Here is a 14,362-nt window from a genome sequence, read left to right as displayed (position 1 = left end):
TATACCTCAGAAAGGGGGTAGAAGGGGAGCTTGGGTGACTCACTCTGTTAAGCATCTACCTCTTGATGTCAGCTCAGGTCATGATCTCAGGGTCCTGGTGAGGGGGGAGGAGAAGTAGGAGGCTAGCTAAGGACAGAGCAGAAGGTCCACCCTGCAAACCAGCCCCTCTCGTGGGGACGTGTGTGACATTCCCAGGCCTCCTGGCTGCCCTAAAGCTAAGGGAAAGGAAAAGCAAATAGTTAATTTATAGAGATGATTGTCCTATAGACATGCATCTCCTTCAGTTTACAAAATGTCTTAGTGATTTACAAGAAAAAAGCATTCTTATCAAGAACCTGACTTCCAGGGGCACCTAGGTGGCTCAGTGGCTGAGCATCTGCCTTTGTCTCAGGTCCTGATCCCCAGGTTGCAGGATCCAGTCCCACATTGGACTCCTTGCATGGAGCCTACTTCTCCCTCTGCCTGTGTCTCTGCCCCTCTCTCTGTGTCTCACATGAATAAATAAATAAAATCTTAAAAAAAAAAAAAGAACCTAATTTCCAGAAGGAAGCTCAGCTATCTTAATGCTAATGCTTTACTAGAGGAGAAAACAACCTTAACCTGACAATGGCAAGGCCTTCAGGATCCTGGGAGTCTTCTTTAGCATTAAAAAAAAAAAATCTTTTGAAACCTTCCTTTCCTTACCTCCCCCATCTCTACAGGTATATAATCAGCCTCCCCTCACAGGACCAGGGCAGCCCCTTTTCCTGCCCACGGGTCCTGTCTTCAATAAACCAGGCTTCAAAATACCACCATTTTGCACCAAAGACATCTCAAGAATTCTTTCTTGGCTGTTGGCTCCTATTTCCAAAACTACATCACTGGGATCGAACCCCAAGTTGTGCTCCCTATTCAGCGGGAGCCTACTTTCTCTCCCTTTGCCTCTGTCTGCTGGTACCCCTTCTTGTGCCTTCTCTCTCTCTCAAATAAATGAAAGAAAGAAAGAAAGAAAGAAAGAAAGAAAGAAAGAAAGAAAGAAAAATTTTCATCAGGGCCCACACCCTTGTTGGTCAAAGGCAGCGCCACCGGGCAGTTGCTCTGCTGTATTGGCTGACCAAGCAGCAGGGGTAGTTTTCCGCATGCCCAAAGCAGGGTCACAGACACCCCAAGGCTGAAAGGCAAAGAAGGAGGTGGTCCTCGGATGTGACCTGCTGTCCTCTTACAAATGTGGGCAGTTACTGAGAACAATGGCTGGAGTGAACTGTGGACTGGAGCCCGGCACTAGAGGGTTTAAGTTGGAGCTAAAATTTTAACTTTACAACAGTACTCAAGAATTTCACTTTTTCGTTGGGCTCCCAGTGCATGGAGCCTGCTTCTCCCTCTGCCTGTGTCTCTGCCTCTCTCTCTCTCTCTCTGTGTGACTATCATAAATAAATTTAAAAAAAAAAAAAGAATTTCACTTTTTGCTGTAGTTTAATTTAGTGACCTTTCGTTTATACTGTGGGCATTTTAAGTCTATTTCAGGAAACCCATTAAAAACTTATAACTTAGATATTTTGCTCTATTTTCTTCTAAATGGTTTATGCCTTTATTTTCCCCCATAGGAAACGTTATGCTTTTGTTGTAATTCTATTCTGTTAATTTAGTGATCTTTGTCGATATGCTTACATGACATGCGATGAAATTTGTCTTTCTTATCTAGATTTATATATGGTATATAATGTGATCCTACAGAACACAGGTAACAACCTCTGTGATGGCAGCCCCAGCAACTTCTTGCAAGACACGTCTCCAAAGGCAAGGGAAACAAAAGCAAAAATGAATTATTGGGACTTCATCAAGATAAAGAGCCTCTTCAGGGTGCCTGGGGAGTCAGTTAAGTGTCTGCCTTCACCTCAAATCATGATTCTGGAGCCCCGGGATCAGGATTGAGCCCCACAAGCAGCTCCGTGGAGAGTTTGCTTCTCCATCTCCCTCTAAACCCCCACCCTGCTCATGTTCTCTTTCTCTTGCCTCAAATAAATAAATAATTTTAAATAAATAAATAAATAAATAAATAAATAAATAAATAAATAACTTATGCCCAGTGAAGGAAACTAAAAGACAACCTACAGAATAGGAGAAGATATTTGCAAATGACATATCAGATAAAGGGCTAGTATCCAAGATCTATAAAGAACTTATTAAACTTAACACTCTCTCCAAAGTAATCAAGTTAAGAAATGGGTAGCAGGCATGAACAGAAATTTCTCCAAAGAAGACATGTGAATGGCCAACATCATCATCAGGGAAATACAGATAAAAACCACAATGAGATACCACCTCACACCAGTGAGAATGGGGAAAATTAACAAGACAGGAAACAACAAATGTTGGAGAGGATGTAGAGAAAGGGGAACCCTCATGCACTGTTGGTGGGAATGTGAACTGGTACAGTCACTCTGGAAAACTGTGTGAAGGTCAAAGAGTTAAAAATAGAACTACTCTACGACCCAGCAATTGCACTGCTGGGGATTTACCCCAAAGATACAGGGAAATGGGGTACAAATGCAGGGAAATGGCAAGACGCCTGCACCCCGATGTTTATAGCAGCAATGTCCACAATAGCCAAACTGTGGAAGGAGCCTCGAAAGACAAATGGATAAAGAAGCTGCGGTCTATATATACAGTGGAAAATTACTCAGCCATTAGAAAAGGAAATCTTGGGCAGCCCAGGTGGCTCAGTAGTTTAGCGTCACCTTCAGCTCAGGGCATGATCCTGGAGACCCAAGATCGAGTCCCATGTCCGGCTCCCTGCATGGAGCCTGCTTCTCCCTCTGCCTGTGTCTCTGCCTCTCTCTCTCTCTCTCTGTCTCTCATAAATAAATAAATAAATAAATAAATAAATAAATAAATAAATCTTTAAAAAAGAAGAAGAAAAGGAAATATTGGCATATACAATGACATGAATGAAGCTAGAGTCCAATAAGTCCATCAGAGGAAGACAACATCTGATTTTACTCATGGAATTTAAGAAATGAAACAGATGAACATATGGAGGGAAAAGAACAAAGCATAAAACAGACTGTTAACTTTGGAGAACAAACTGAGGGTTGATGGATGTCAGTGAGCAAGAGGGTGAGCTTAATGGGTGATGGGCTTTAAGGAGGGCACTTGTCATAAGCACTGGGTTTTGTATGTTTAGCAGCACTAAATTCTACTCCTGAAACTAATATTACAAGGCATGTTCACTAACAGAAATTTAAATAAAAACTTGAAATGAAAAATTTAAAAAAAAGAAAAATAAAACAATAAAATCAAAATTATTGAAAAAAAAAAAAAAAAACCAGTGTCTTTATCACTCCTGGAAGTTATTTGTATGAGAAATAGTGTTCCTGCAAGTATGGCAATTCGTCAAAGCCAGGTTCCTGGACTAGACCATCCTTTCTTCATCATTTTCAGTGCCACAGATTGCGTTTCCATGCATTTCTACACCTGCACATGAACTCTATCCTGCCTCTAATATGTAGACCAATTATAGCACCAGAATATGTGGTGAAGCAGATCCTACTAGGTTGTCAAAATTTCCCTCAATACTCTGCCCCACTATTTCCCAGATACATTTTCAAAATCATCTTGCTCAATTCTATTAAAATCCCCGTTAGTATGTTAATTGCAATTGCACTGCATTTTTGTCGATGCAAAGGCAGTGGAGCTCGGAACCTTCCCATCCATGAATAGTTCTCCATTCATTTAGGTCTCTTTTGTATAACTTTTGTACAGTTTTTGATATATTTATTCCAGGTATCTGATAGTTTTTATTGCTATAATTAATAGGATTTTATTACATTTTAAATTGCAGGTGCTTAGGAGTGCTATTAAGCATTTTTAATTTTATTGTTTTATTATGTTTAATTAGGAAATAATGCCATATGTACAGAAAAGATACAAGAATAAGAATGATAAGGGTGCCTGGGGGGTTCACTTGGGTGACAGGATGACTCTTGATTTGACTCGGGTCATGATCTCAGGGTTGTGTGCTGGGCTTTGTGCTCTGCACACAGCCTAAGTGAGATTCTCTCTCCCTCCCCCCACTCTCCTGAGTTCTGTCTCTCAAATAAATAAATCTAAAAAAAAAAGAATATGAATAGCATATAGTGCAATCCCATAACCACCCCCCTTCCCCTCCCAAGAATTACCTGTTATCAATACTGACATGGATGTTCTTTTTTTATATATATAAATTTATTTTTTATTGTTGTTCAATTTGCCAACATATAGAATAACACCCAGTGCTCATCCCGTCAAGTGCCTGTCACCCATTCACCCCCACCCCCCACCCTCCTCCCCTTCCACCACCCCTAGTTCATTTCCCAGAGTTAGGAGTCTTCATATTCTGTCTCCCTTTCTGATATTTCCTACCCATTTCTTCTCCCTTCCCTTCTATTCCTTTTCACTATTATTTATATTCCCCAAATGAATGAGAACATATAATGTTTGTCCTTCTCCGATTGACTTACTTCACTCAGCATAATACCCTCCAGTTCCATCCACGTCGAAGCAAATGGTGGGTATTTGTCGTTTCTAATGGCTGAGGAATATTCCATTGTATACATAAACCACATCTTCTTTATCCATTCATCTTTCAATGGACACCGAGGCTCCTTCCACATTGCTGCTATAAACATCGGGGTGCAGGTGTCCCGGCGTTTCATTGCATCTGTATCTTTGGGGTAAATCCCCAACAGTGCAATTGTTGAGTCTTAGGGCAGGTATATTTTTAACTCTTTGAGGAACCTCCACGCAGTTTTCCAGAGTGGCTGCACCAGTTCACATTCCCACCAACAGTGTAAGAGGGTTCCCTTTTCTCCACATCCTCTCCAACATTTGTGGTTTCCTGCCTTGTTAATTTGCCCCATTCTCACTGGTGTGAGGTGGTATCTCATTGTGGTTTTGATTTGTATTTCCCTGATGGCAAGTGATGTGGATCTCATGACATGGATGTTCTTGAAGATGACAGTCCCCTCTTCAGATAGAATTCCTCTTTTCAATTGTACTGCCTCATCTGGAATTGGTGCAGTGTTTCCCAATGACAAGGTTCTGCATATACATCCTGTGCTGCAATTATTCACCTTCTCAAGTCATCTCACCAGAAAGGAAACATCCATTTGCCTCCATTGATACCTTTTATGAGATGGTTAGGATGCTATCTAATTTCTGTTCTTTACATAGTTAATATTTTTCTTTCACAACTGATTAGCCAACTGTGGAGACTCCCCAAATATGTAAGTACCTGCTCTTCTTTCACATCCTTTTAGCGTTTAGGACTCATCCATTTGCTTCATACTTGATACAATCTTTACTATGATAGTTGGAAAGAATTATTTTTTTTCCAGTTTCATGCTGTTGATGTTTGTATATTAATCTTCTATCCAACAACTTTACTTATTTTTTTAGTTCTACTGGTGTAGGAAGCCTCATGGATTTCTTCCAAATTAATAGTCATATTGTAGCATTTTTATTTATCCAGATATTCCTCTGGGTGAGTGATTGGTAAACTCTCAATTCAGTTTTAAGTTCCTGGTGTCCAGAAGTTTTTCTCTTTCCAGAATAACTGTGTTTTAATTACATTTTACCCTGTCAGTCAATGCGTGTGTGGCAGGGAGACAGTGTGTAATAGTTCACTTCACCAAGATGCAGAAAACAAAAATCTAGATCAGAGTTACTCCCAAACGCTGGTCCTAGACAAGAAAAAAAGCTTGCAACAAAATATAAATCACACACTGTTTCCTTTATTGAGGCATTCTTACCAAGAAAAAAAATCAGCTTATCTAAAAAGCATGCTTAGTAATGTGATTGATCTACATCCTTGCGCCAAGTTTCTTATATCAACAGTTGGCAGGCAGTGCTTTGAGCAGCAGAACTCTGGATGCCTCATTTAACGAGGAAACAGTGTTTCCATCCTGAACAATCCCATGTGGTTCAAGAGTTGTCCCATGCATAGAAAAGCAATTAATCAATATGAAGTATGGCAGATGAACTGCTCCTGAAGTCAGATAAACCCAAGATAAACTCTTACAATTGAAGGTAAAATGCATTTTCTACATAATACCTCTATTTATTAGTATAGGCTCCATGTACTCTAAAACCTTCTTTTGCATGATTTTCAATTTTCTATCCCAGCAGAGCTGCAATTTCAACCACTAGAGTCAGGGTAAGATGATTTTTTTTTCTTCGTCTATTACTATTACTATTAAATCATTTGGCAAAGAGATTTTTTTATTTATTTTTTTAGGATTATCTTTTTTTATTTTTATAAATTTATTTTTTATTGGTGTTCAATTTGCCAACATATAGAATAACACCCAGTGCTCATCCCGTCAAGTGCGCCCCTCAGTGCCTGTCACCCATTCACCCCCACCCCCTGCCCTCCTCCCCTCCCACCACCCCTAGTTCGTTTCCCAGAGTTAGGAGACTTTCCTGTTCTGTCTCCCTTTCTGATATTTCCCACTCATTTTTTTAAATGCATAAAGCAATTTAATTTATCTACAGTAGTTTATAGTAAAAAATATTTCTAGCCAACTTCTTTTAAAATTAAGGGGAAAAAACTATTTAAATCAATAAATACCAAAAGGGCTTATATTTTCTGAATTTTCAACTATCTACAATAAACATGAATTCTTTTATTAGAAAATAAAACTGTTACAAAAACCAAAAATAAATAAGTCATTGTCACAAAATTGCAACATAATATATAGTTTACTTGTTCTGTTATAGTCAGTTAAGGGAAAGATAGTAGGAGTGGTGATGGGTGAAAGTGAACAGAACAAAGATAGGTAAAAAAGATATGAGGGAAAGGAGATTTAGAGAGAGTAAGAAGCGAAAAAGAAACAGAAAAAGTGCTTTATTAAATGAGTTAGTTACATGAGGTCACCAAAAGGAACATATCTGACTAAGGTTCTATACTGAGAACCACCTCATTTGGATGATGTGATTGTCCTGTGTCTTCAAACCGGGACAAAGGGGGTGCTCACATTCTCTGTACAAAGGCACCATCAGCAGGATTTGGCATCCCACCCTGGACCAGGGGAGTCGTCGAGAGATGGTGTTCACCCTGGATGGAGGAGTGCTCGCTCCCACTTGTGGACACCTAGATGGCAGGGAGCCCAAACGCTGGCATCTGGCAGCCTGCTTCTGTCACTACCAAAAGGCTCAAAGACAATGGTCAGCTCAGGCTTTTCTTCTTGAAGTGTTTCTAATGCACATTTTGTATCATAATTGAAATACATTTCACACAACCTGCAAGAGGAAATAAAGAGCCTTGCATTATGTTCTTGGAAGAACACTCTCAGAGTGTTTGCCTTAAAAATCTCATCTCCTTACTTCCCTTAACCTAACACATTCCTAAACTCTCCAATGCTATAATTCATGCCTCATGTTTTCCGGTTATATTTTTAACCTTCAAGTTTGGAAATGTTTAAATATATGTACATTCACAGAGAATAGTAATGAACCCCTAGGCCTGTTACCCAGACTTGACAATTAATAACTCATGGCCAATCTTGTTTCATCTCTCACCCACCTACTCCTCACATCAGTGGATTATTACAAACACAACATTGCATGCATCTGTAAATATTTCACTATATGACACTAAATGAACGCTTTTTAAAAACACAACCACAATTCCATTATCACACTTTAAAAAGTTAACAGTGATTCTTTAATATCAACATATATGTCTAATCAGTGTTTAAATTTCCTCAACTGGCTGATACACTTTTTATATTATGTTCATTTAATCAGCAGCCATGTAAGTTCACACACTGCAAATTATTTGGTATGTCCCTCAAATCTTCTTTGATACACAATTTCTTCCCTATTGTCTCTCTCTCTCTCTTTTTTTTTAAGTTTCCCTTACAACTTAGCTAAGAAATCATTCCATTTGTCCTGCATCATTTCTAACAATCTTGATTTGCTTGTGTGACGGACTGATTGTGTTTCTCCAAAATTCATACATCAAAGCCCTAATCCTCCATGTGATGGTATTTGGAAAGAAGCCTTTGAAATAAATTAAGGTTAGATGAGCGGGGGTGGGTCATCATGATGGGATCAGTCCCCTATGATAAGAGAAGCCACAGCACACACTCTGTCTCCCTGTCCTTGTCTCTGTCTCTCTCTGCCATGTAGGGACACAGGGAGAAGGCAGCCATCTGCAAGCCTGGAAGAAAGCTCTCCCCAGAATCTGAATCTCTTGGCACTGTGATCTTAGACATTCCGTATTGAAAACTGTGAGAAATGAATGTGTGTTGAGCTGATAAGACATGTTGACTGCATAGAGGTTCCTCAGTCTAGTTGAAGCCTGTCCCTCATCTCCAGAGAGTCCTTCAGGACTGGGTGAGCAATTCCACATACAGAAATGTCCCAGCTTCATCCTGGCCTATCCTTCCCTTTGTCCCTCTATTTTCTTAGCTCTGAGAATTTTGGCTTTTCCTGCAGCACGTGTGCTCCACTGTGTCTGCTTAATGATGCAATGCCGATGCATACTTCTGCTTAAGCGAACCTGCATTTCAGTTGGTTCTCAGCCTTGAGGTCATGAACTAGAAGTCCCAGGACTAATAGAATTTATATTATTTGAGTAAGATATAGATAATAAATAAACAAGAAAATGATATTGCATGTCTGTACAATGGTGATCAACACTATGGAAGAAAATAAGCAAAGAAAAGGGGATGAGGATATGCTGGACTGCTGTTTTCAGTAGGATGATCAGAGACAGATATCTAGAAGACCTTTCAGCAGAGAATTTAAAGACACATGGGAACAAGACACCAATGTCAAAGGGGAGAGAGGTCCAGCAGAGGGAACAGGAAGTGCAAAGTTCTGGGGGTGACAGTAATTTTGCAAAACTACAAGGAGATCAGTATAAGTGGAGCAGAAGGAACATGAATTAGGAGAAAATGAATTTGCAAAAGAAGCAGGGGCCAGATCACAGGGGGCCGTGCGCACTGCCATGAGTTTGTGCAATTTGCTTTAAATGTGACAGGAAGTCACTAGACCATTTTGGTAGGAATGATATGATTACTTGTTCATGTTTTAGCTGCACCCTCCATCTGCCATGGTAATAATAATAAGAGATGCAGAATGCCACCAGAATATTCCAGACAAGAGGGCAAATGGCTCGAACCAGGGTAGGAGTCACAAAACTGGCAAGAAGAGGTCAATAACAGGTATGTTATGAAACCTATCAGGGCACGTCAATGAGTTGGACGTGTGCATAACAAAAAAGAGGTGTCAAAGATGACACAGGTTTTCTTTTTTCTTTTTTTTTTTTTTTTTCCTTTTTTTTTTTTAGCTTGAGAAATTCACAGTGAGTAACCATTGACTGAGATGGGGACAAAGCAGTTTTTTGGCAGAAGGGGTAATGCGGTTTGGATTTGGACATGTAAAGTTTAGAAAGGTTATTAGACATACAAACAGAAAGGTCAGATTAGCACTTGGACATGGAATTCGTGCAGGTATAAGTTGGGTAGCACAACATATATATGGTAAAGCCAGAAGACTAGATGATGTCCACATGGGATGAAGTATAGAGAAGAAAAATTAGCCCAATGATGGAATCCTGAGGATTCAGCATGTGCAGGTCAGGAGGATAAAGAGAATCCACAAAGGAGACTGAGCAGAAACAGCAAATGAAGTGGAAGAAATCCACTGTGAAAAGGTGTGACCCCCTAACACTAAGTGAGGGGAGTGTCTTCTGTGGAGAATGTGATCATCAGGGCTGACAAACGTACAGGACTCATTAGGAAGCTCTTACTGGAGAGGTAATGAATATCTGGTGGTATCACTAATAATAAAACCCAACACAATGCACATAAGCTGGTTCATGGAACTTCTAAACTTCATGTTTCTGGAACTCTCTTTTCCCACTTAGAAATCCTCAGAACACCCCACTGTGCAAAGACCTTTGTGATTAAGATGAACCACGGATGCTCTTGTTCTCAAAGTACATATGGTCACTTAAAGAGCCATATAGCCCTAGTCCTCCACTTTCATTGGGACTTGTGTTTTTTGGGGAACATGAATGGAAACTTTTCACACCCAACTGAATGTTAATTATTCTGACTGTCCAGATAAAGTTAAATATTGGTTCATAACTCATATACCCTATAAAAAAAAGTCTGGGACAACAGGCTCAGGCTCAATCTCAGTCTGAGTACAGATGAAACCATCTGGGGTTTTGATAACTGATCAACTTGTCCTTGGGACTCTGAATGCTGCCACGTGAGTCTGTGCAGAGCACACTTACTTCAGGCTTTGTAGGATGCAGCCCTGTTGTTTTAGCACTTCGCAGAGCAGCATGACCCCTAGATCTCCCAGGTCATTGCTGCCCAGGCTTAGCTCCCGGAGGCTCTTGCTGGAGGTCAGAAGCGTGGACAGATCCCAGCAACAGTGTGAGGTGAGGCTACAGCCATCCAATCTGCAAGGAAGAGGGTGATTTAGAAAAAATGCCCTGTTCACCATCCCCCCAACTCCACAAGCTCTCAGCTTGCAATGTTTCAAATGCACAAAAAGCGCAGGATTAACTAACTTGGAATAACTTTTTGTGCCCATGGTTATTTTTCTCCCCTTTTTCAGATGAAAGTATTTTTTCCAGTCTACTAGATTGTGAAGATCAAATTAGTAATTGTGAATTGATTTTTGCCAAATTCTATGCCTCTCTTCAAGTTTCCCTAAAACACAGTGCCAATCACCCTATTCTTTTGTGGTGAGGGAAATCCAGTATTTACAAGAAGTAGAGGTCCTCTCAGTCTCAGGATCCTGAAATAAGCTGAACCTCAAGAGGACACCATCACTTCTCAGATACAAATCATCCCATTATCATCCCCCCACCTTAGCCACCATGCATCCCCAACATTGTAATTAGCTATGAGACCTACTCTAATATCTGAAGCTTGCAGTTGGGGTGCAAGAGGCCCTCACAGAGTAGCTTCACCCCTGTGTCTCCAAGAGCATTGCCCCGTAGGTAAAGGTGTGTGAGCTTCTGGTTAGTGCTGAGCATGGAGGCCAGAGCTGGACAGCAACCTGGTGTGAGGCCAGAATTCACCAACCTGGAGAAGGAACAAGAACAAGCCTTCAATGTTCAGCCTTCCTTGAACATGGTTCAGCTATCTTGCCACAGGAATCTCATCTTATCTAAAAAGGTGCATCCTTGCGTCACCTGGGGGCTCAGGTTGTGATCCTGGGGTTCTGGGATCAAGCCCTGAGTCAGGTTCTCTGTTCAGTGGGGAGTCTGCATCTCCCTCTGTCTTCCTGCACTGCCCACTGGTGCTCTCTCTCACTCACTCTTTCTCTCTCTCAAATAAATGAAATCTTTAAAAAAAAAAAAAAAAAAGCTGCATCCTTCAACTTCAAGGTCAGGAGCCAGCATCTTGCATACAATCTGAGGAGAGCATGACTCTGCCTGTGGACCAATAAGAGAGACAAGTAATGGTCACAGCAGATGTCTTGCTGGGATCATTAGAAGAGACAGAGCAAAAGCAAACTGATCCAGATTCCTTCCACATTCTTCTTCTTTCTTACACATATTCCCTCTCCTATGCATGCTCCTTACCACCACATCTTAATACCAAAAAAAAAAAAAAAAAAAAAAAAAAAAAATCCCAGATTATCCTACACTGTTAATTCCAATAACAATGCAGGCACTTGCCTTATTTGATTCTCACACTAACTGAGCGAGGTGGCAGTGCAGCTGTAACTATTATATATCTTTTACAGATTACACATCTGAGGTTATTAAATCATATGTTTCTCTTAAGGTCAAAGAGCAAGTGTTTAGTGGAGAGGGGACTTGGACTTAAGCCTTATAGGGTCTTTGCTCCTCTGTGTCCCTTCTATCCATATCACTCTTCCTTCTTCACTAGAAGGGGTCTCTTGGAGCAGAGATCTAGATTTGCATTACACTCATTAATTACACTCAGGGATTAAGATGTTTGGTGTGCTGCCCTTGGGTCAAAGTGAATATATCCTATCACCCAACAGGAGCATGATTCTCTGAGGTAGAGCTGCATCATTCTAGCATAGAAGCTCAGAAGGTGGTACACATACACAGAAAGCCACATATGCTAGACCTTCAACAAAACTTTGACTTAACAACATCTCATGCAATCAAATTCTTTCTGCCAGAATCCTTAACAATGTTATGTTTTTAAGCTCTAAGATGTTTTAGAATCAGGAAAAAAAGACACATAGAAAGTAGTACCAGCAGGTGATCAAAAGAAAGCAGAAGTACTTATCTACACAGTGCTTTCCATCTCCCCAGTCAAGGATGAATCATAATTAAAAAAAAAAAAAAGAATAAGCAAGACAAAGAGGAGAATAAAGCCCAAGATGGATGAGTTTAAAAAAAAAAACAAAAACAAAAACAAAAAAAACAAGGCAAGTTTTAAAGGGCTTCTAGTAATAACTTTATTTCCAGCTAGGAACAATTTCATCAGGTGGTCCTTAATTAGGATACAGAAGGTATTTGCAAGATTATCAGCGTTATGAACCAAACATTTGTGTCCTCTCAAAATCATGTTGAAATCTTAATACTTATTGTGATGGTAGGCAGGTGCAGCCTTTGAGAGGTAATCAGATCTTGAACATAGAGTATTCATTATGGAATTAGGGCCATGATAAAACAGACCCTAGAGAGTTCCCTTTCCCCTACTGCCATGTGCTGACACAATAAGATGGGTGTCTGAAAGCCAGGAAGAGAATTCTCACCAGGAACCAGATGATCTATGGACACCTTGATCTTCAGCTTTCCACCTCCAGAACTGTGAGACATAACTGTTTGTTGTTTGAGTCACTCAGACTATGGTACTTTTGTTACAGCAGCCTGAACAGACTAAGACACCAGCAAAGATAAAGATCATTCCAGAAGACTGAACATGTCATTCAAAAGGAAAGGAAAAAATATTTTGCAGGATACAAAATGGAAACCTCTGCCATCATTTCCATAAAAGGACTGGAAATGATTATGAAACAAGTATTTGAGGAACAGTGCACCATGAAATGCAGCAGTTACAAGCACAAGGTGGTTTTGTTAAGAATAAGTCACATCTGAATTATCAAAATGTTAATAACCATTGAGACTGAGTGATGGATGCATGGGGTGCATGATGAAATATTTAGGCAATCAAACAACCACTTGATTAGAGGGCTGTAACCATCATTTCTCTTGGTCTCAACCAATCCATTCGACTCAGTTCTACATTCACTGAGCACAGATATCTTGCCATGTACTCTATTGTCAAATTATTATGTTTTTTAAATGTACTGATATACTTTACATTATAAAAATGTGTCACAAAAGAAAACTGAGGAAGAATATTTAACATTTTTTAAGTGTTTACTATATGCTTGGCTGAAATAATGACTTTAAGTAAGATTATCTCATAGATTTACTATAAAACCAAGATGGAGCTGTTGTTTTGTTTTGATTTTTTAATTTTATTTTTCAGCTTAAAGTGTCCTTTAATAAGTGAAAATATTGTTCATAAAATTCCCTAATGCTAATTCCTTTTTTATTTAATTTAAATTCAATTAGCCAATATATATGCAGGATTGTTTTCATCCTTATTTTTAAATGGAAAAGCTGAGACTCAAGGAAATTACTTGAAAAATAAGAAGGAGCTTCCTAGATGGACTGTGAGGATGGGAGAGTATTTTGCATACCAAGCAAAAAGAAAGTGATAAGCAAGGGAAGGAAGGATGAAAGAGGTCAACTTTTTAGAACTAAGACTTATTCAATATGACTTAAAATGGAGTAAAGGGTATGGCAAAAGCAATGATCTAGAGCTGATCAGGGACAGCTCTGTGTAATATGCTAAGACACAGCAAGTACACTCTGACTTCAAAGAACTTTTGAAGTTTTTTAAGAAACACCTCAATATTACCAAGTCTACACTTTATTATTTTTAAAAGACTTTATCTATTCATGAGAGACAAAGAAAGAGAGGCAGGCATTAGAAATGACAAATACCCACCATTTGCTTCAACGTGGATGGAACTGGAGGGTATTATGCTGAGTGAAATAAGTCAATCGGAGAAGGACAAACATTATATGGTCTCATTCATTTGGGGAATATAAATAATAGTGAAAGGGAATAGAGGGGAAGGGAGAAGAAATGGGTAGGAAATATCAGAAAGGGAGACAGAACATGAAGACTCCTAACTCTGGGAAACGAACTAGGGGTGGTGGAAGGGGAGGAGGGCGGGAGGTGGGAGTGACTGGGTGGTGGGCACTGAGGGGGGCACTTGACGGGATGAGCAGTGGGTGTTATTCTGTATGTTGGCAAATTGAACACCAATAAAAAATAAATTTATTATTAAAAAAAAAGAAAGAGAGGCAGGGACA

At 39.8% G+C, this 14,362-nt stretch overlaps 1 protein-coding gene across 10 annotated transcripts in view; it reads right to left on the bottom strand.

Moving 5' to 3' along the window:
- Positions 1-6,621: 6,621 nt before the first annotated feature.
- Positions 6,622-14,362, bottom strand: part of NLRP3 (NLR family pyrin domain containing 3) — a 61,510-nt gene continuing 53,769 nt past the window's right edge. For all 10 annotated transcript variants that reach the window (XM_025467828.3, XM_025467830.3, XM_025467832.3 and 7 more), the window contains 3 exons: positions 10,899-11,069; positions 10,268-10,438; positions 6,622-7,257 (listed from right to left, as the gene is read on the bottom strand). In XM_025467828.3, coding sequence (XP_025323613.2) covers positions 7,068-7,257; positions 10,268-10,438; positions 10,899-11,069 — 532 coding nt within the window. In that variant the 3' untranslated portion in view covers positions 6,622-7,067. The remainder of the gene's footprint in view (positions 7,258-10,267; positions 10,439-10,898; positions 11,070-14,362) is intronic.

Source organism: Canis lupus, chromosome 8 (assembly GCF_003254725.2).
Source record: "Canis lupus dingo isolate Sandy chromosome 8, ASM325472v2, whole genome shotgun sequence".
Lineage (NCBI taxonomy): Eukaryota > Metazoa > Chordata > Mammalia > Carnivora > Canidae > Canis > Canis lupus.
This window is presented reverse-complemented; position numbering and strand designations above follow the sequence as displayed.